The sequence below is a fragment of the Saccoglossus kowalevskii genome, chromosome 11, assembly GCF_978046115.1.
Source record: "Saccoglossus kowalevskii chromosome 11, keSacKowa6.1, whole genome shotgun sequence".
NCBI lineage: Eukaryota > Metazoa > Hemichordata > Enteropneusta > Harrimaniidae > Saccoglossus > Saccoglossus kowalevskii.
The window spans coordinates 28,702,859-28,727,185 of record NC_140651.1 but is presented as its reverse complement, the minus strand read 5'-3'; the positions used below and the strand labels follow the sequence as shown (position 1 = coordinate 28,727,185).

General features: G+C 35.5%; 1 protein-coding gene across 1 annotated transcript in view; it reads left to right on the top strand.

Moving 5' to 3' along the window:
• The window catches only part of LOC100367219 (neuronal acetylcholine receptor subunit alpha-10), an 80,708-nt gene extending 62,554 nt beyond the window's left edge, over window positions 1-18,154 (top strand). Inside the window, exons 2-6 of the mRNA XM_085505520.1 lie at window positions 10,204-10,340; window positions 12,975-13,019; window positions 14,319-14,428; window positions 15,154-15,704; window positions 16,464-18,154. Coding sequence (XP_085361646.1) covers window positions 10,204-10,340; window positions 12,975-13,019; window positions 14,319-14,428; window positions 15,154-15,704; window positions 16,464-17,038 — 1,418 coding nt within the window. The 3' untranslated portion in view covers window positions 17,039-18,154. The remainder of the gene's footprint in view (window positions 1-10,203; window positions 10,341-12,974; window positions 13,020-14,318; window positions 14,429-15,153; window positions 15,705-16,463) is intronic.
• Window positions 18,155-24,327: the final 6,173 nt, after the last annotated feature.

Here is a 24,327-nt window from a genome sequence, read left to right as displayed (position 1 = left end):
AATCAGCATTGTGAATAGTACAATCAGCATTGTGAATAGTACAATCAGCATTGTGAATAGTACAATCAGCATTGTGAATAGTACAGTCAGCATTGTGAATAGTACAGTCAGCATTGTGAATAGTACAGTCAGCATTGTGAATAGTACAATCAGCATTGTGAATAGTACAGTCAGCATTGTGAATAATACAATCAGCATTGTGAATAGTACAATCAGCATTGTGAATAGTACAGTCAGCATTGTGAATAATACAGTCAGCATTGTGAATAGTACAATCAGCATTGTGAATAGTACAGTCAGCATTGTGAATAATACAATCAGCATTGTGAATAGTACAATCAGCATTGTGAATAGTACAATCAGCATTGTGAATAGTACAGTCAGCATTGTGAATAATACAATCAGCATTGTGAATAGTACAATCAGCATTGTGAATAGTACAGTCAGCATTGTGAATAGTACAGTCAGCATTGTGAATAGTACAGTCAGCATTGTGAATAGTACAGTCAGCATTGTGAATAGTACAATCAGCATTGTGAATAGTACAATCAGCATTGTGAATAGTACAGTCAGCATTGTGAATAGTACAATCAGCATTGTGAATAGTACAATCAGCATTGTGAATAGTACAGTCAGCATTGTGAATAGTACAGTCAGCATTGTGAATAGTACAATCAGCATTGTGAATAGTACAGTCAGCATTGTGAATAGTACAGTCAGCATTGTGAATAGTACAATCAGCATTGTGAATAGTACAGTCAGCATTGTGAATTGTGAATAGTACAGTCAGCATTGTGAATAGTACAATCAGCATTGTGAATAGTACAATCAGCATTGTGAATAGTACAGTCAGCATTGTGAATAGTACAGTCAGCATTGTGAATAGTACAATCAGCATTGTGAATAGTACAGTCAGCATTGTGAATAGTACAATCAGCATTGTGAATAGTACAGTCAGCATTGTGAATAGTACAGTCAGCATTGTGAATAGTACAGTCAGCATTGTGAATAGTACAATCAGCATTGTGAATAGTACAATCAGCATTGTGAATAGTACAATCAGCATTGTGAATAGTACAGTCAGCATTGTGAATAGTACAATCAGCATTGTGAATAGTACAATCAGCATTGTGAATAGTACAGTCAGCATTGTGAATAGTACAGTCAGCATTGTGAATAGTACAATCAGCATTGTGAATAGTACAGTCAGCATTGTGAATAGTACAGTCAGCATTGTGAATAGTACAGTCAGCATTGTGAATAGTACAGTCAGCATTGTGAATAGTACAGTCAGCATTGTGAATAGTACAATCAGCATTGTGAATAGTACAATCAGCATTGTGAATAGTACAGTCAGCATTGTGAATAGTACAATCAGCATTGTGAATAGTACAATCAGCATTGTGAATAGTACAGTCAGCATTGTGAATAGTACAGTCAGCATTGTGAATAGTACAATCAGCATTGTGAATAGTACAATCAGCATTGTGAATAGTACAATCAGCATTGTGAATAGTACAGTCAGCATTATTTAGCGTTACCATTATTGTATACGATGTAGAAAATGATTTTATCACATTAAAACGTTTATTTTTGTTTTGGCATTCTTCATTATGAATAGATTCAATTGGTATACCCCACAAAGAAAACCTAAATCAGTGCCGTATTTCATAATCCACGCATGCTCAAACAAGTTTATCAATTAATAAACAACACTTCAGTTTCTGATACACTCTTGTTAATCTTCACAATCGTTGATTGTGAAAAATCATCGTAAACTAAAGAGTTGTGTTCGTATTTTGCGATCACATTGTTAAATTCACTATATTGCTCAGAAGTGTCATATCCGCCGCTCTCATCTATCACAACTTGAATAAGAATACATTGACAAGTGAAGAACGCTCAAGCATGTAGCTAAAAGTCGTTTTAGCTTCAACATAGGATATTCATTACTATAAGCCGAATATCTCTTTTCGGCCGTATTTAGCTAATAGGTCTGGTGACGCACGCTTCTCCCAATGTAAGGTTAATGATTGTAATTTTACAGAAAACATAAATCTTTATGATAGTTTTCAGGCGTATGACTTTAGAATATTGCGTTGACCTACAACACACACCGTTATCATATGATGTACTGATATCGTTACAAAATGTCTACTCTATTTGCTGAGCGATAGAGGCAATATTAATATTCGTAGAAATAGTCACGTAATTACTGATATATGTTACACCACTAAAGTACTTTACATGAATTTTCTCAGACAGCAGTTATGATTTTCATGTAAATAACTTGATCTCAATGACAGAATGAAGACGGCCATAATCGCAGTGCAGCAAAACATCTCTCACATTATACTTAACTTTCTATATAACTATTTGAAGCAGTATTGTAACTTTCGTATTATTTATATCGCCAAGCAAGTACCTACCATTAGAAGGAATTCTCAACAAAACCGCATACACGACATGTTAGCTCGGATTGACTTCGATAATAGGATCAGAGTTCGGATTGACTCCGATAGTAAGATCAGAAATCGGATTGACTCCGATGGTAGGATCAGAGGTCGGCTTTGTTCAGATGAAACCTTTAGACTCGCATTCGATTTGAAGACGAGTGTATCGACACAAGACAAATGTTTCTCGTATTCAAAATGGCGCGCACACAGATAACAAAATATATCTGAAGTAAATCAATCACTGAACTAGGACATTGATTGAACAAACGATGGAATTCCAACCTTGATCATCAACAAATGAAGAGATATTTTGACACAAGAATGACGTTGATCTATGAGTATTCTATGAATGAAAGTAATGCATTATGATCATTCTTGGTCTCTTAACTTTAAGTGATGCTCCAAATATTGCAAAATTATTAATTAGAATTATCCCGTTTTATATACATAGTATGACTCGTGGCTGCTCTACCTTGTGGTTAACCACACCTTTTCAAATGATTCACAATAAAAGTACATTTATATTTCTTTGCAAATAGACAACAATAACAAGAAGCCTTTCTATAATAATTAAAATTGCAGTTACATTGTTTTATTTCTGAATCGATGCAAGTTATGTTACGCATATTGTACCAAGCCACGCGAACTAGCAATGAACTTATTACTTATTGCACTACCGTTTTCTTTTCTGCAAATGTCGTATTTGGCGAAAACTCTGATTGCGCTGATAACTGCGGAACGGCATATGGCAGATATCTTATCTAGAGTAGGCCCAAATGTAGCCCTCGGTGTTACCCGTGGCAACCTGACGTCATCAACATTGACGTATTATCTCTGACAACAGTTGCTTTCTGTAAAATTGCCCTGTGGGGTTTTCTTTTTTCCCAAAGATACGTGCGAAAAAAACGCACATTTTAAATCAACTTTTTTATTATAAGTATATACCTTTTTGAGTGCAGAGCACACTATTATCTCGATTCTGCAAAATATATCCAATTTGTAGTACTATGTGTATATAAAATGACAAATCAATAGACAGCAATTCTCATCTAGGTTGTTTAACCAAACTCAACCATCCTGCTAATCCGAATATCCCTGAATGTTAAGAGCAGTCTTTTCAAGTATATGGCCTGTACTAGACAAACCCTCGTCTGACCTTGCCCGGGCCGTGTCCAATAAGGAATACAAATTCAGGAACATTGATTAATGCTATCACTTTTAGTCGCCGAATACTTAACTTGTGACAGTGAAAAATTTAACCTTTCTAAACATGTAACTAGAGAGGATCTAAATGGCTACTCCATTTTGAATATAGTGCAGTTTGTGGCAGTAAGCATTATCACGTTTCGTCAACACCATCGATCTTTCAAATGTGAGGTGTTTGTTTTGTGTGTACGTCAGTCACGTGATCGATGGGGTATAATGTATGTGCAGATGCTTTCCATATCACAGGTTTTCTGTCACCTCAATAATTGATAATATTTAGATGCGTTCTCTATGATATTACAAAATAGCAGTATTGATAACAGCTTCATAATTGTAAATTTAAAACGCTTTTTTTGGTATTGGAATTACTTCGAATATCGATCAATTCGCGCTGACAGAGATTAAATGCTTAAACACGTTTCGTGTCGATCTGTTTGCATGTCATTGTACGCGTTCGTGACCTGAGCTACAATTTTGCCGATACGATAACATCTGTCTCATTGTGGTCGTGCTCATGCGCAATGATGCACGATTTTTCGAAGCATTACTGTCGTCTGCTACTTTGATTCGTCTGCTCCAGAAGAGCATATTATACATCCAAACGTTCATAGTCAATATTTTTTGGATGATTCCTTTATGTACTACTGTAGCGGTCTGGTAGTTTCTCATGCACTCGGGTAAATAACTGCATATTATTCACATCCCAAGTGGATTTGCTTAGTTGTCGTGAAGAAACAAATTACAGTATCCCGTAATATGCTTACTTTCGTCCGATTCAGGTTCACATTAATTGTAATTTGAAGCCATTCCTGCATACATCTGGTATAAAGCTAGGAATAAAGCTAGAACAATTCTTGCGTACCAAGTGTCATTCTGTTTATGGAAGGTCTAGAAATCATGATCAGTGAGGGTTGAATAAAACGATAATTGCCATCTAAATTTGATTACGCAGTAATGTTGACAAGGCTACGACACACATTGCTTTGCGCATAATATTTCTACGTTTGTTCTAGTTAGTTTAGTGTAAATACAAACAGTAAATTAAACTTGTTGCATCATTATATTTCAATTTGTTAAAGGTTCACATGGCAAATTTTGAGTTCACATCATTATAATATAATTTTATCATCGTATATACGAGCGTATATTGTACTTATCCGAATAACGAGCTGTCGCTATTAGTTTCGGTTTCTGGTGACGTCATATTTGTCATATCTAACACATTGCAAAATAGAAGTGTCTTTGACATATATATAAGAACGTTAAATCATGGCGGAAATTCGCACATATTCTGCAATGTTCCACTTGAGTTATGACATTTACATATTATGAATGGTTCATACTAATTATCATGTGGACGTTTACAAGAGCAATAATATTATACATCTGTCACCGTAACGCCATAAGGTACAGCGTGTCGTAATTTTGCAGTATTTTACAAGTTTTTTTATCCTACCATATAAGGAAATGCGAATCCCAAATATGGAATGATTACGCGCGAAAGCGTCTTCCAATAATAAAAACAAACATGGCTGCCATCAGGGTTTGATCCTACTCCACACAAAGAAGTTCGCTGATTCTGTTCTAAACTTTTTGGATTTCGGCATTTCCATGATGTATCCTTGGAAGGAAAAGATGTATAATAATAAGGCTATTACGAGGATACCTCAAAGTATGCGCCCAGACACTACGCCGTCGCATCGACCTTCGCTGCGCGTCGGTCGATACTCCCGCTGTACTGTCTTTGTGCATACATTGAGGTATCCTCGTAATAACCTCATGATAATACATACCGCTAGCCACGTATTCATTAAAAGGGCAGTATGACTCACACGTTATTTTGGTACATTTTACCTATTGGTATGAGATAGTAATGGGTTCTAAACAAGCGTGCTAAACAGTAAAATGATCGTTTAATTAAAAGTGAATTACAACAATTGCAATCCATATCATGTCTTTAATAACACGATTGGTACAATGACTCATATCCCTGAAGTGTTTGGGGCGGCGGGGGAATGGACACATTGCGCGAAATACAACTTGGTAATTCGTACTCTAACTCGTTTTGTGCACAACTTAATGCATGTAATAGTAGATTAACGTATAACTTGATAATCATAACATTTTATTTTAGATCTTGTTCTAGTAATTAATCATGAAACAGTGAGTCGATCTGCGGGTGATTATTCTGTGTCCGTTACACGTACAACTCGATAACTACTTCATGCAAAACTGTTAATACTGTGAGGCATTGCGAATATGCTAATTTATGAAACACAATTCATATATATATGAATTGTGATATATATATATATATATATATGAATATATACTCATATACTTGTTATATTACCGATCTTATTCGCGATGGATCACTACCAGAGTATTTGACTATTATCTGCTCATTATATGCGTTCTATGCCAAAGCTTCTCCGTGATCACTTCCAATTATACCTCGATTCCGGGTTTACCGTCATATGTTCCCCTTTGAGAGTTATTGCGCATTAAACATTGATCGCAGACATACGGGTGACATTCTCGCGGAAAAGAATAGAGAAGGCTGGCGGTGGGATGAAAGGGTGAGCGGCGGTGCCCTCGGAGAACGCCTGACACCAACTATTACTCTTGCGGCGTTGCCATGCATAAAATGTGTGTCATATTTTCTGATGAAGTAAAAATAAATCAAGTGACTGAGTCTTGTACACACGCACATGCTCTCTTGTTTTAATTCTATATCCGGTGTATATTACATAAGTCGGGTTTATTGATTCTATTGATTTCAGCTGCATTCCTAGAGTCAAAACAATATGTTTGTTGAATAAATTTCTAGATGATTTCATTGTTTCAAAGTGCGACAGTTGCTGTGTTAAAAAATAGTGGTATGAAGGTGATACTAGTAATCAACTGTTCTGTTTTTCCACCATCCGACGCTACCTTGCAACAATATTATTTTGTCGGTATTGGTAAATTTAGATTAGATTCCAAATCAGTTTTTTTACTTTGTTTATCGAATTATACATCAAGGTTGTGAAATACGTCATACATTCAATGATCATGTTGAATGTTCATTAACGTTAACCTTATTTGTAATTTTTATCGTGTGACCTTTAGCAATGACCTGAAATGCGGCTACAACATATGGCCTATAGACGGCCTACCCAGTAGTACACACTCTGCTTGATTTCAATATAAATCGTATCACTTTGTGAATATATTTAATATGCAAATTAGACGTTCGATCGATAACCAATCATTTCTATCCATTCAGCTCGCCGCGAGTGATAGTCACGTCTAGGGTAAATGCAGACTCAATACAAACTGCTCCGGGGGTTTACGAGTTTTTACGACGTCAAAATTACATTGGTGGCTTGTCTCGAATGGGATGATACAGCCACATAGAAAGTATATGATGATATCACACATACTGAAACGGAAAATGACGTTATCACTCACACTGTCATGTGAATACAGACACAATACAAACTGTACCGAGAGTTTACGAGTTTTTACGAAGTAAAAATACATTGGTGGCTATCTCGTCATCGGCGCATGGAATGACACAGTTACATAGGGAGTATATAATGATATCACACATACTGAAACAGGAAATGACGTAATCACTCTCACTGAAACACAAACAATGTTACACTAAAACAAAGATATTAATCATATCAACTCCCTTTTCTAATTAAAAAAAATGATCTGCTATTGATCACACAAAATGCACATGAACGTTTCACAGTGCATGTAACATGTTTCATTTAAATAGCGATAATTTAAAATTTAAATATATTTATTTTAATATTTACTGCAAATAACTTTCCAGTATGCAATCACGTACACATATAAACTAAGATTGGTGCTGCGTTGATGTCCCCTCAACAAAAAAACTATATAAACCCTCCGCGCATGGATGGATACACATCAAAGTATTTAATGTTCGAACAACCCTGGCTCTCGACGTCATATAATATTGTTATCGCTGCTGACTTCAAACGATGCGCTAATGTGTTTTTGTTTTCACGCTTGCTAAATCCCAGTCTCTCGAACAAAGCTTCTTAAACTCATTATCTGATTAAATATTCATATTAACGGCGCCCACGTCTAGCCGAGATTTGTGAGTCGTTTACATAGTCCATGGTATCGATCACGTGACAAGTGTACTGGTTCCGGTAGTATATAAATAATGGTCAATTAGATGTCAGTCTACTTGTGATGTCATTTAGCCATGCTCTGGGTGAAATACAACGACGAGTGGTTGAATATGAATTGATTCGATCGATGGTCTAAAATGTCAGATATCGTAGTGTGGCAATGCATGGCTGTATAATTTTTACAACCACGGTGTATTTTTTATTGACTAGAATTGCCGGCGCATGCGTTGAACACTCAGTCAAATTACATGTACTATGCCATATCATTGCTAATATCTACGGAATTGCATTTCATTGTTATAACTTTGTACACATAAATATATCTTGACATCAACAAATAGCATCATATTAACACATGTTGAAAATTGCTCGCATTGCCTCGATACAATATATCTATACAACAAGCATAGTCAACTTCATTTGTGAATGAAACAACCCGAGCGATCACTAAATTTTATCGCGACTTGAGCCTTTAATGCGTTTTGCTACGATGGGTAAATCGTAGCCATATTCCCTAATCCAATTATTGACTTACAGAACTTAATCAGGGTGAAAGATAAACTTTTAATGTCTGATTGTTGATCCGGTACAATGATATGACTGTACATTGCAGACTGGTACCATGACGTCACTCGTTATACTCTCAATATACACATGTAGTTATAAACAGAAAAGAATAAATTTCATTGGTTCTCACGATGCATTGCTATCATTGCAATGAGTGCAAGGATGAGTGCTAGCTCATCAGCGACATTTTGACCTGGCCTGCGCTTATTAAGTGAACGCACATTACACTGTTACCCTGTATATCACATTGTTTAGACGTTTATTCATGTAAATCCTCGACTTGGGTCTACAAAAGTGCCATGTATTTTGACACTGTGTATATACGTAGATTGCATGTGCGGGGCTTAACGATACAAATCTATAGCCTCTGACATCTGTGACATTGTGGATGGCTTTTGATGTCGTGTGGCAGAGTTATAATGAGTACCTTTTATAGTACGTTATTTCAATATTGAACGAAGAAAGAAGCACAATAGAGGAATACGTGTCAGCCAAAATTTTGCTGGTACTTAGTCCTTCTAGAGGGACTGTGACTAGAGGAGAATGTGAAAATTAGGGAAAACTAAAAAAAGAGACACGTGGCATTCACATAAAGCTATGTCTTGGTAGTCAGATAACGTACCACCAAATAAGTAGGAATAAGTAGTTTATGAAAAGTAATTTTGTCAACTGACAAATAGCGTTACATGTTTTGTTCATATTAAATTCAATTACGCAAACCTAAAGTATCAACTGCTTAGGGTGGTTCTTGAACTTATATCTTTTACTCAAATTGCTGTTACAGTAATCATATGGCAAAAAATAGACGTTATGCTCAGACTTTCTAATGTCCCCCCCCCCCGCACTGCCACTGTGATATCATGATTAAAACATCATAATGGATGTACATATTTATATTCGCCATTTATTTACCGCTATTGTAATTTTAATCTACTATTGTATATGCAAAATACATTGTACAGGAGATCACTGAGTATGACAAAAATTGAAGCTTATCCAAATTGTCCAAACGTCATATGCATTCGTGCGTTTTATTTTAAAAAGAGATTTGTGCCAGGGAATACGAGGGTGTCAGTTTTCCGGTTGCGCGATCCGTGTACTAATTCGATGTTGCAGAACTGATCCCTATAAAACCACTGTTTCGGTTTAGCGCGGATTGTAAAACAAAATAACAGGCCGTCATTTCCGGGTTTTCAAATCTTTCCCATAACATAGAGGAAATTGAAAGCTGCCCTCATTTCCGGATCCCAGTAATCTTAGTGAGAAATCAAATCCACGTGTTTCAAGTAATCTTCTCGGAGACCAGATTGTCATGATACATCGACCAATCAGCGACCCCCTGGCCACACACATATGTGTCACGCGATCCGTTTTTCATTTTTTCAGTAGAATGATTGTTTACGTAATCGGGATTACATTTGGAGACAATGCGATACAATGAGGACGAATACAAATAATGAGTATTTAATAAATAACAAAAAAATAAAAAGGCTATTCTTTCTAACACAAATAACGGCACATCTGGTATTATTTTTGAAATTAAATATACTCGTAACGATCAAAAGATAAATGTCGTAGCAACACTGACCTTTTGCCTGTGTTGTTTTCAATAGACGTTGTAAATCTATCCCCCGCACACTAGGCGTCGGTTGAAATAGCCCAAAAGCATGACTCGAATCGCACGGAATATTTCCTCAGAACATAAAATGTGACATTATATTACTGTAGAATTATTAAGAGCTAAACAATATCAGTATATAATCATGTTCATTCTCTCACGCTCTCAATAAACCGTTTTACGCTCATGTTTTCTCTCATAGGATTTTCAGTTGGAAGCGAGCAGAAACTTTTCGAAGATCTGTTTGAAGGTTACAATAAACGAGTCCGACCAGTTAAGAATTTTACGCATGCAGTAAACGTGCTTTTCAATGTCCGGGTGACTCAGATCGCTGATGTGGTGAGTAGTTTCAATTTCTCATTCTCCGGAATTTGTATATTACAACAATAACGGCGTAAATAATAAAGCGAATATCGGAAATCACACGTACTACTGGTGGGTATTACGATTCATTCAAGGCACAGCAATGTTCAATGTGACATTGAGCATTGTTTCTTTAAAAAGCCACGTCAATCGAAATATTACCTGTGAGACTTTTGTCTAGTTAATGGTTTTGGTTCATATGAGAAGTAATGTTGTTTTCATTAGTAAATGTTTTTAAATAGACATTTCTCCATATTTTCGCCGTCAAGAAGTGACGCCATAACTAAATTAAATTGTAATTCACACGGTGTAAAATGATTGCCGATATTCGTTCACTTTCAATACTAATTACTAATAATAATTTGTCGGACTAGATACTACGACGATTTATCTTCAACACAACTACTTCATTGCAACACCATAAGACGATGATATACACACTTAAAAGCGTGGGTTGTCTAGTCTAGTTTTTAAAATCAAATAAGTTCTCAATCTAAATCAACCATTTCAAAACTACTTTTTCTGATATTCCCCTCTCAAATCTAAGTCACGGTTATTTTGCTATAATAGGTAATAACACAATTCGAAATGCAAGCATGCCGCCTTTTAGTGAAAGGTGAAAATACATTCGGTAACCCCGTGCCATGATATAAACTATAATTTGAGTGTAATTTTACTTCGTCCTGGGTATAGTGAAGTGGGTCATCTATGATAAATAAACATGTAAGAAGGAGACATGTTTGTTACACGTTACAAGATAACAAATAAATCGCGTTATAAAAAGATTGCATTGTCATATTTGAAATATCTATAATGTTAAAGCTCAGACTAGTAATAGTGAGGTTAAAGCGGGGGAGTCGTGACCTACGCATGTGTCAGGTGGCCATAGCGTGTCATTGTATACAAACAAGCGTCTGTCCATGAGCCTTTGCGTTTTTAGCGTGAGTTGTTATCGTCGCTTGGGACTCCCGCTTTAGCTAAAAAAAGCAAAAAAAAAAAGATAATTGTAATCTCCTAATGCATCAAGGCGTAACGCTGTTTCAATATTGACATTATTATAATTGCTAATGCAGTATTACATATCTGTTGAGCTTGTATGAGAAGGTTCCACATGTAGCCGTATACATAATGAGTAGATTTGACGTTTCAATATCTATGTATTGCGTCAAAATTAAATTCCACTCGAATGATGGCGTTATTTCAGACGATAAACATTTAATAGCATTGGTCCTGCATTTCAAATATGTTTCAGCGCTGCTCTTCTTGAGTTAGCTTGCCCTGGATCACACACGTAAAACACTAATTGTCAACAGATAGTGTAAGCATTATTCATGCGTACGTGGCCACGCACAAACCTGGAGAGAAATGGTTCCCGTATCCCATCAGTCAGTGTTTCCGGATGTGCTCTGATTGCAACGCGGTTGTATATTTTGATTTTCTAGTTTCCGCGCACGATCACACATCACCATTTGTTGCAAAATGATATGACGTTAATATTTGAAGTCCAAATACGACCGGGTTTCTCTGTCAGCGAAAGAACGTGTTTAGTCACTGATGTAAATTACATCGACATTATGATGTATCACGTGGTGTTAATACTCTCAATACATGTAAGACAAATATTAGCAATTTGAGCACAGATCGTATTATTTCATATCATTTTATAACCAAGCGAATAGAACATGCTATTTTTTGTGATTTCTACATAGATTTTGTCTTCATTGTTTGTTTTTTTATTCACGGAAGAAATTAAATTTCGTGTTCAGAATGCATTTTGACTTAGCAGTGCACGCGAATATGAAGTCATTGTCACCTTATTCATTGTTGTTACTCAGGGTATGCATTGCATTCATCTGAACGCCAATCAATAACACAGTTACCTGGGTTTCAAATGTTATAATATAAAGGACTGATTCAGAAATGGAGCAGATAGATCCATAAAACGAGTTATCTAACCTAATACACAATTCAACAATATCCGTTTCTATGGATATCAGTGCCGTGACTGTGTCATAAGACCTCCATGCCGCAAACACTGATTTCATCACGTATTTATGGCGTTACTCTGAAGGCGGGGGGGGGGGTCATGTATGGGCGAGATATACGTACATATACGTGGGGTGAATGACATTGTATAGTCAATCAATCAATCAATCATGAATTCATTATTGACAAATGCACGTGGATTTTAGGTCAACTTCGATGGAAAAAAGAACAAACTCTGAGGTTTCATACTGTGCAAAGTAGTGTACATTCTGACATTTGGAATCTGCGTTACGAATTAATTATATCTCCTTCAAAAACTACATCAGTAGTTTAGAGAATGTTTTGTTTTTTAAATTGTGATGTGCAATTTATTAATATATCTTTTCAAATAACAGTGGTTCGAGTATTGAAAGTAGCCGACTGCAGATCGGAAATGTTCGGCGACTTAGTTGAACAAGTACCGGTCACTGATTAAAAGAACCTGATCGACGTACACGAACAAATCTGATGACATCCGACGACATGCGCATGCGCTCATTCGCGACCTACCGTTCAATGGCGCTGTGTACTGGTAACACGCGATAAATGCATTTTAATTAAGACTATATTCATTGTGTATTGCAGGACGAGAGAAACCAGGTTCTGAAAACGAATGCATGGACATATCAGGTAAAAGCACGTTCACTCATCTCCATGGTAACCTGACTTGACTATCATTTTATCAATTACTTACATCAAATATCAAATAGATCACATGACAAAATGTTGATGTTTGGTGTTCTGAACCCAACTAAGAATCTTGCGAACGTGAACAATGGGCGCCTGTGATTACCCACTATCTAATGTTATTGTAATAACAGGTTTTGGTAGTAAAAAATATATGGTTTGTATCTGCGACTTTGGACTTGGAGAGAAGAGATTGTTGAACAGAACGGCTAATCTGAACTATTGGGTATTCGGATATTACAATTGGAATAATGATTTCGCAGGCATTGAATAATTAATGAGCAAATGACAGAATGTACAGTAGATCCTATTTTATCTATGTAAATTTAACGTAAACTTGACACTTAGGTGAGCATATATGGCAGATCACAGACAGAATGTACTCGACTTTTTAGCTCCGCTGTCGACTTTGTCGAGCGGAGCTTATCATATGAGTGATTGTCCGTCGTCGTCCGGCGTCCGTCGTCCGTGTCAATGTTTTACTTTTTCGACTTTTTCTTGAAAACTACAAGCCTGAATGCTTTGATACTTGGTGTATATGTACCTTGGGTAGACCTCTCTCAGATTTGTTCATTTCATGATCATATCTTCAATTCTCTAATTTTGGTGAATGTTTTTGTCATTTTTGGTAAAAAGTGATATTTTCGACTTCTTGTTAAAAACCGCAAGTCCAATTGCTTTGATATTACATATATAGGTACTACATGTAGACCTCTCTCAGATTTGTTCATTTTGTAATGATATCTTCAATTCTCTAATTTGGGTGAATATTTTTGTCATTTTTGGTAAAAAGTGATATTTTCAAATTCTTGTTAAATACCACAAGTCCAATTACTTTGATATTACATATATAGGTACTACATGTGGACCTCTCTCAGATTTGTTCATTTTGTAATGATATCTTTAATTCTCTAATTTTGGTGAATATTTTTGTCATTTTTGGTAAAAAGTGATATTTTCGACTTCTTGTTTAAAACCACAATTATTTATGGTGAAAAATGATATTTTTGAATTCTTGTTGAAAACAGCAAGTCCCATTGCAATTGATACTATGCATATTGTTCATTTTCTAATGGTATCTTCTGTTCTTTAATTGAAATGTGCATCGCTAACAGCGGAGCTATCTCAGCCGAGAGGCTGCTTGTTTTGCCAATGTCATGGCTATGTTTGAAATCTTACTCTCCCTGTGGATGAACGCGTGTAATTGGATTATCACAATACTGTGTTTTGTTTTGTAATCAGGAATGGACGGATGAAACTCTAGTTTGGGACCCTGCCGATTACGATGGTTTATCGGAGATTCGGGTACCTGCTACAGAGGTCTGGTTACCCGATATCACGTTGTATAATAAGTACGTATTTATACAAAATTTCTACAAATACATATTTCGTGTTATTGTACGAAGTAATGTTTGAAAAGCGCAAAGAGAAAGAGGACGAGGCTAACATCATTGCTTTATTTTGTAGTGGTGATATCATTCTTTCTTTTTCTAATAAGTCACACACATTACATTACAGCGAATTCATCATGGGAAAATAAATTAGCACAATTAAAGTTGAACTTGAACAGTGTTTTTGCCATCGCTCATTCCGCAAAGTTTATAATAGTCTTTGTCACAAGAAAGTATTCACGTCGACAGTATGGTGATCGTATGGACCGAATCAAAGAGGAGGTCGATGCGACCCCGTACTGCCTAAGCAACATACATGTTTTTTTATTTATTTATTTCTATTTATTTTTTGTAACGTGATGTGACGCTTCTGTTCCCAACCCAAACAAGGGAAAGTCTCAATATCGATAATGATGACGTGAGTTATTACGATAAAGTGACTAACACTAACAAGTTTGCGCTGACTCGATTGACTCGAAAAGGACTCATCTCTCGATTCAAAATTAGGCTCTGTATGCCACGGTCTTTGTTGACCCAGTTAAAACAATAACACCGGCGTCAAATGATATCGCGTGTCGTAAACAATATTACAGGACACCGTGGATATAACAATTGCACGTATGATAATTCGTGCTATTTTAATGTTTTGTTTAAGCTAACTGTAATCTATGTATTATTTCATTCAGCGCTGACTCTCACGACTACGTGGCCGACAACACATCGTCATCCAACGCCATAGTCTCATACGAAGGGAGAGTCATCCTCAAGTCGAAACCGACTCTTCTGAAGAGCACTTGTAAAATCTATGTCAAGTATTTCCCGTTCGATGCACAGGCATGTAAGTTGAAATTTGGTTCTTGGACGTTCAGCGGTTTACAGATAAACCTACTAAATCACAGTAGTAAACCCAACCTGGATGACTACATACTAAACGAACAATGGCAGTTAGTGAGAGCGCAGACTGAAAGGCATGTTAAAGAATATGACTGTTGCCCGGAGACGTATATCGATGTGACATTCTTTCTGTGTTTAAGCCGCAAGCCTATGTACTATATATACAACCTGATTATCCCGTGCCTTCTGCTATGCGCATTGGCACTCACGGGCTTTTTCATGCCGTACAGCGTTGGTGTTGTCAAGGCGTCCATCAGTGTCACCTTAATCTTGTCACTCACTGTCTTCCTCTTACTCGTCGCTGAAATGATGCCAAGGACTTCGGAGGAAATCCCATTAATAGGTAGGAATTTATAATGAGTGTCAAAGATTATTCTCTAATAATCGTCCGATTAGAGCTATGCCATCGACTCAGTTTTCGATACTGTCACGGTGCATGTGTGAAATGTTCCGGTCTTCTGCTATCAGAAATAGCAAGGTGTTGAGAGACACACACGTTATGATACTTTGAGAACATAGGGATATATGTATGTAGCGCAATTTTATAATATATGTATAAGAAATAGTGAGGCGTTTATATACGTCACGAAAGTGCCCATTTTGGGGTATCTCTTTCAATTTCTTCACAGTACACACTTGAATCTTCAATAACAGATTTATTTACTTAGCAGTCACGTTACCAAGTGATGGTTAGATCTAACGTAACCTTGAATTTTAATTAGTTTGAATTATTAGCTTTCATAAAATATATAGTTTGATATTGTTTAAAAACATTTCTATGACAATAATTAGTGTGTATTTTACTTCCTGAAAACCTCTATCACATCCTCAATAGTAACTGTTTTAGGTCATTCAATTACTCACGCACTCATTCATACTTTCAATTATCCCATTGACAACCAAAATCACTTACTAAAAGTAATTGTCATTCATTCAAACTACAAGCCTAAAAGAATTTGAACTAGTAGTAAGCCAAAATTTGACATCAAATTTCGTATGGTGACGCTTGTTTCTGCACATGTGTATTCTCGATAGTTTGAAGTTAACTCCGCTATGTTTATTTATCCGTTAAAATAACTCAGTACTTGTATGTCCTCTGCAGGTCAGTACTACTTAGCTACAATGTGTTTAATCTCACTCTCGACGGCCATGAACGTGGCGGTGTTGAACGTGCACGGATGTAGGAGGGAGGTCCCGCAATGGATCCGCCTTATTGTTCTTCGATATCTCGCCGCCTTCGTGTGTATGGGAAAGTGTTGCTCTGAGCCCGGAGCTCTGTATCGGGCTATGGGCAAAGAGAAGACGGACCAGAACAATTGCAAAAACTCTTCTATTCTTCATCTGCGAGACAATAGCTTACATGGTCTGAAAAATGACAGTAGACATACAATGTCCAGCTACCAAGAGTTAACCCTCGACGATTTCGGACAGTCGAAGTTCGGTAAAATTGAGCACCACGTGGAGCAGATATTTAGACACTTAAAAACAGTACAAAGGCGGATGGACAAGAAAAGCAACATCCGGGAACAATGGGCATGCGTGGCAGCCGTTCTGGACAAAGCACTGATGTACCTGTTTTTTCTCGCCACTGTGGTCACCACATTATACTTGTTGTTGCAAGACCCCGGTGACCCGGATGAGCTGTGCCTCCAAAGTATTGCCAATGGGGTACTTTAATGATCGATGGTATATAAATACTTTAGCGACTTTGGATGCTTCCAAACATTGAGAAGCAGAAGCTATAATTTGAGTCTTTCTAATCTTTTACGTGAAACGTTTTTCGATCTTGATACACAAACAATTTTTACCATTTTAGTTAAAGCGAATTTGCAGTCGAGACATCATTCATTGATAGGTATGTTCTCTGTGAGGGCGCTCGTCTGATACACATTCGTTGATGTTAAGTTGTGTAAAACAATTAGAGTGAATCAATCAGTTTATTCACCTTTATGAAGAGAAAAAACGACTTTGTTATTGCGCCATCTATAGGCTTAAAATGTATGTGTGTTATGATTACTGTTTCCGTGCCTAATAATATATGCGACATCAGCGTAACATATTGTGTTTTTATCATTTAACTTTTTCGCATATTCGGTGTCAGTTTCAGTTTACTTGAAGTGATATATAGTTTATTATAACAATGTTATGTGTTTTATATCATTTGTCTCAGTTATTGGCGTTCATATTGTATACACATATGTATATATAATGTGTCCACTGTCATAGTTTGTATACCATACTATACTACTTCGTTAACTAAGTAACTATTAATTTATATAACTTTATTATAGCACAATCAATGTCTTATCTATGCGTAATCAATCGAAATATTGTTACAATAGACGAACTCCCACCACCAATTCCAACAACCGCAATGTAGCCAGCATTCCATGGAATGTACACTACATTAGGTCTCAGGGTAGTTTTTATCAGTTAAAATAGTTATTAAGTTTATTGGAAGTCTCGTAAATAAACAGTGACCGTCAGTTGGGAAACGGTTACTCAGCAAATATATACAAAGAAAACAGTCAATGAAACTAAAACTTAAAAATAACAAATATCGTTATTTGAAGACGTGAGCATTGCATGGTTATAGATGTAAGTTTAGGACTGTTCAAGTTATACTTGTGTATGGGTATAGTGGACTAGTGGAATTATCAAAAAACCCATATATGTATTACCTTTATAATGACACCCATCTCTTTCTTTAATATTGGTTTCATGTTGTACCTTTTGGAAATAAATCGGTCAATACAAAGTACGTTATATAAAATAAACGAGGCTGTATTGTTACATTTCTTGTTGTAATTCACTTATAATTGGTGTTAATGTTCTAGAGATACAGCTGACTCACCACTTTCCTGTTTATGAAAAACATCACAATGTATGCAATGTGAAAGTTGACACTTTCGTGTTTTTGTTTTTTTTAAAAGAAAAGTATGAAATGCTGTTATGCCAATATTCACACATTTTGACCTCTGAAAATGACTTTCCATGAATAATTAGGCTCACTGGTAATGGAATATTAAAAACGTTTTGAGAACATTATTTCCCAATCTATGTCGACATTGGGTACAAGATTATGCAAACACAGTTACATCCACTGTGCTAGCGCCTCACATGGTCGCTCCTTTGTTCAACCTCGGTAAACTCCCCGATTTACTTTGTAGTTTGCCTGTGTTTTCTATTCTTCTTCTATATAGTATATGACAACAAAAGAACAAACAATTGGGAACACAACCATAGAAATCAATGTTTGTGCAAGCCTGGATGGAAATATTAAGTTATATGTGGGATAACTTACAACTGAAGAAACCATATTTTGTGCATAACGCAGTAAATGGAACAGCAGTCGTTTTTCTTAAATTACCAAATATTGAGTTTATAACTTTTATACCAACAGACATTAAATAAATTAAGTTGCAAGAAGAGTGTTCATATTTTTCAATTGTTTACCAAGAAGTATAGTTTTGTATAAGCGTTTACAAAAACAAACATCGGATCCATGGTGTACTGATTTGTGTAAAAGTCGATATTTTAATACTTGTGTATGATTTTCTCTTAAACAGGAAGTCAGGTAGCTGCATTCAAGCTCATTAATGCAAATTAATACTGTTATTTACATAAGGGATTACATCATATGTTATTTCAATGAAAATGCCTCACTTGCGCGTGTCTGTCTAAGGTTACCTACCTTCACAGGCTTGCTCTACTGGGTTAATGACAATGACAGAATAAAATACTGATATATTGAAACAATAATGAACGACCGGCCAACAGATAATAGGCAAAAGCATGTATTGTGCGACACATTGTGCGAGGCGTGAGCCGAAATACCGGGAGACCCGTTCGAGTGGCCTCAATGACATCGGCATCATTTGCGGAGTCTAGAAGAGCGCCTACTAGATGTTTTACCACATTCTCTATTCGTTACCGAAAACGACATTTTATTTATATCCATGGTATGGGGCCTTGATACCCAATAATAGAATACAATATATATAACATCTCAAAGTTTGATTCTTGAAATGATATACCACGTTGTCATGGGACCAACACATGAGTAATGACTTTATACCTATCCGTATCACCAAAGTAGTGTTATTATGACTAATTGTCATTGACCTTACATGAACGTGTATATATTACTGTTCTTCTGAATTCCCTGTCACTTACATTGAAACCTGAAGTCAACATGGTAACCCATTTTATGTGTACCATGTGACCCCTAAATCAATATAGAAAGCCATTTTCATAGAATTTGAACCACAACACATTTTGTTGATTTGATGAACACCAAGTAATTTTTAAAATGCTATATTCTAGGTTCAATGTACCATGTAATCCTTCAACACTGAAACCAATGTTATTGATTCGGTGTGAACCATGTAATCATTCAACACTGAAACCAATGTTATTGATTCGGTGTGAACCATGTAATCCTTCAACACTGAAACCAATGTTATTGATTCGTTGTGAACCATGTAATCATTCAACACTGAAACCAATGTTATTGATTCGGTGTGAACCATGTAATCCTTCAACACTGAAACCAATGTTATTGATTCGTTGTGAACCATGTAATCATTCAACACTGAAACCAATGTTATTGATTCGGTGTGAACCATGTAATCCTTCAACACTGAAACCAATGTTATTGATTCGGTGTGAACCATGTAATCCTTCAACACTGAAACCAATGTTATTGATTCGGTGTGAACCATGTAATCCTTCAACACTGAAACCAATGTTATTGATTCGGTGTGAACCATGTAATCCTTCAACACTGAAACCAATGTTATTGATTCGGTGTGAACCATGTAATCCTTCAACACTGAAACCAATGTTATTGATTCGGTGTGAACCATGTAATCCTTCAACACTGAAACCAATGTTATTGATTCGGTGTGAACCATGTAATCCTTCAACACTGAAACCAATGTTATTGATTCGGTGTGAACCATGTAATCCTTCAACACTGAAACCAATGTTATTGATTCGGTGTGAACCATGTAATCCTTCAACACTGAAACCAATGTTATTGATTCGGTGTGAACCATGTAATCCTTCAACACTGAAACCAATGTTATTGATTCGGTGTGAACCATGTAATCCTTCAACACTGAAACCAATGTTATTGATTCGGTGTGAACCATGTAATCCTTCAACACTGAAACCAATGTTATTGATTCGGTGTGAACCATGTAATCCTTCAACACTGAAACCAATGTTATTGATTCGATGTGAACCATGTAATCCTTCAACACTGAAAGCAATGTTATTGATTCGGTGTGAACCATGTAATCCTTCAACACTGAAACCAATGTTATTGATTCGATGTGAACCATGTAATCCTTCAACACTGAAAGCAATGTTATTGATTCGGTGTGAACCATGTAATCCTTCAACACTGAAACCAATGTTATTGATTCGATGTGAACCATGTAATCCTTCAACACTGAAAGCAATGTTATTGATTCGGTGTGAACCATGTAATCCTTCAACCATGTAATCGCTAAAGTCAATATTGGAACCAATCTATTGATTCTATATGTACCATGTAATCGCTAAAGTCAATATTGGAACCAATCTATTGATTCTATATGTACCATGTAATCGCTAAAGTCAATATTGGAACCAATTTATTGATTCTATATGTACCATGTAATCGCTAAAGTCAATATTGGAACCAATTTATTGATTCTATATGTACCATGTAATCGCTAAAGTCAATATTGGAACCAATTTATTGATTCTATATGTACCATGTAATCGCTAAAGTCAATATTGGAACCAATTTATTGATTCTATATGTACCATGTAATCGCTAAAGTCAATATTGGAACCAATTTATTGATTCTATATGTACCATGTAATCGCTAAAGTCAATATTGGAACCAATTTATTGATTCTATATGTACCATGTAATCGCTAAAGTCAATATTGGAACCAATTTATTGATTCTATATGTACCATGTAATCGCTAAAGTCAATATTGAAACCAATTTATTGATTCTATATGTACCATGTAATCGCTAAAGTCAATATTGGAACCAATTTATTGATTCTATATGTACCATGTAATCGCTAAAGTCAATATTGGAACCAATTTATTGATTCTATATGTACCATGTAATCGCTAAAGTCAATATTGGAACCAATTTATTGATTCTATATGTACCATGTAATCGCTAAAGTCAATATTGGAACCAATTTATTGATTCTATATGTACCATGTAATCGCTAAAGTCAATATTGGAACCAATTTATTGATTCTATATGTACCATGTAATCGCTAAAGTCAATATTGGAACCAATTTATTGATTCTATATGTACCATGTAATCGCTAAAGTCAATATTGGAACCAATTTATTGATTCTATATGTACCATGTAATCGCTAAAGTCAATATTGGAACCAATCTATTGATTCTATATGTACCATGTAATCGCTAAAGTCAATATTGGAACCAATTTATTGATTCTATATGTACCATGTAATCGCTAAAGTCAATATTGGAACCAATTTATTGATTCTATATGTACCATGTAATCGCTAAAGTCAATATTGGAACCAATTTATTGATTCTATATGTACCATGTAATCGCTAAAGTCAATATTGGAACCAATTTATTGATTCTATATGTACCATGTAATCGCTAAAGTCAATATTGGAACCAATTTATTGATTCTATATGTACCATGTAATCGCTAAAGTCAATATTGGAACCAATCTATTGATTCTATATGTACCATGTAATCGCTAAAGTCAATATTGGAACCAATTTATTGATTCTATATGTACCATGTAATCGCTAAAGTCAATATTGGAACCAATTTATTGATTCTATATGTACCATGTAATCGCTAAAGTCAATATTGGAACCAATTTATTGATTCTATATGTACCATGTAATCGCTAAAGTCAATATTGGAACCAATTTATTGATTCTATATGTACCATGTAATCGCTAAAGTCAATATTGGAACCAATTTATTGATTCTATATGTACCATGTAATCGCTAAAGTCAATATTGGAACCAATTTATTGATTCTATATGTACCATGTAATCGCTAAAGTCAATATTGGAACCAATTTATTGATTCTATATGTACCATGTAATCGCTAAAGTCAATATTGGAACCAATTTATTGATTCTATATGTACCATGTAATCGCTAAAGTCAATATTGGAACCAATCTATTGATTCTATATGTACCATGTAATCGCTAAAGTCAATATTGGAACCAATTTATTGATTCTATATGTACCATGTAATCGCTAAAGTCAATATTGGAACCAATTTATTGATTCTATATGTACCATGTAATCGCTAAAGTCAATATTGGAACCAATTTATTGATTCTATATGTACCATGTAATCGCTAAAGTTAATATTGGAACCAATTTATTGATTCTATATGTACCATGTAATCGCTAAAGTCAATATTGGAACCAATTTATTGATTCTATATGTACCATGTAATCGCTAAAGTCAATATTGGAACCAATTTATTGATTCTATATGTACCATGTAATCGCTAAAGTCAATATTGGAACCAATTTATTGATTCTATATGTACCATGTAATCGCTAAAGTCAATATTGGAACCAATTTATTGATTCTATATGTACCATGTAATCGCTAAAGTCAATATTGGAACCAATTTATTGATTCTATATGTACCATGTAATTACTAAAGTCAATTTGGAAATATTTATTTTGATGCAATATTTACCATTTCACTCTAAAGTCAATAGTGAAACTTATTTTATTGATTTGGTATGTACTATTTCATCTTTAAAGTCGATATACTCCTAACGATGCATTTTGACAGTCATTTTATGGGTTTGATGTGTGTCGTGTAATTCCAAAAGTGAATATTGAAACCATTCGTTGGATTGGGTAGTATAAACTAGTAAATCTAATAAGTCGGTAACTAAACCTATAAATAATTTCTACACTATGCAACACTCAATAATAGTCATACTGTATTGTACAATCGGATTTAATTTGAATTTAATACAATGCTACTATTGTGTTATCTTATCACATTCACACAACATGTTTCATTTAGCCTTTCAATTTGTTAAATATTGTTCAGATGTTTAAATTAAAGTGAAATCCTATGATCAGCTTAAATTCAATCACCTAGAAACGATCGTATTACGAATGTAATACAGATATTGACCTGAAATATCGATTTTTCGGAATAACTTAGCGGTAAACTAGAACACGTTGCATTTAGATACTTGTCTGTTATGTTGGCACTGAAAATAAAACGTTTAAACAATAAAGAAAGCAGTTACTACGACACATACCATGTGATGGCGCTTTATTTAACAAACCAGATACAACTTTGAAATCATGGATGGTTTACCTAAAACAAAATTTACATTTGTTCGCAATGCGTTTTCCATGTATACCAAGGCCCGTATATTTAACGTGGGTAGCTAATTACAGGGAAACGAGCATACATATAACAACACACATCGAGAGATTCAAACTCGCCCTCACGGCGTAGCACCTCGTCGCCGCAATATTTCAAAAAAAATCCTAATGTCGAGAGTTAAAATTATGCTGCAACTACAACTGCTATTGGTTGTTTCATACACTTATTGCGAGAATTACAATCTTACAATTGTCCTTGCTTTTCTTTTTTTATTATCAGTCAAGACGCCCTCAGGTGATGGTGAAAGACAATTCAACGTAACATATCCGAAGTTGTTTAAGTACGGGACTTCATGCATTTTAAAAATGCATACTAACATATCAAGGGTACAGGATATTTTAACAAAAATCTGATTTTAATACGTGTACCACTCTTACGTGACCATAACCGGCCAGGTTGCTGTAGCAGGGAATCTTCAACTTGCAAATAACCACGCAAATGTACATTATTTACATACTAGTCTATGGGCAATATAGTCATCAAAGCAACTGTGTCTCAACACGTGAATAAG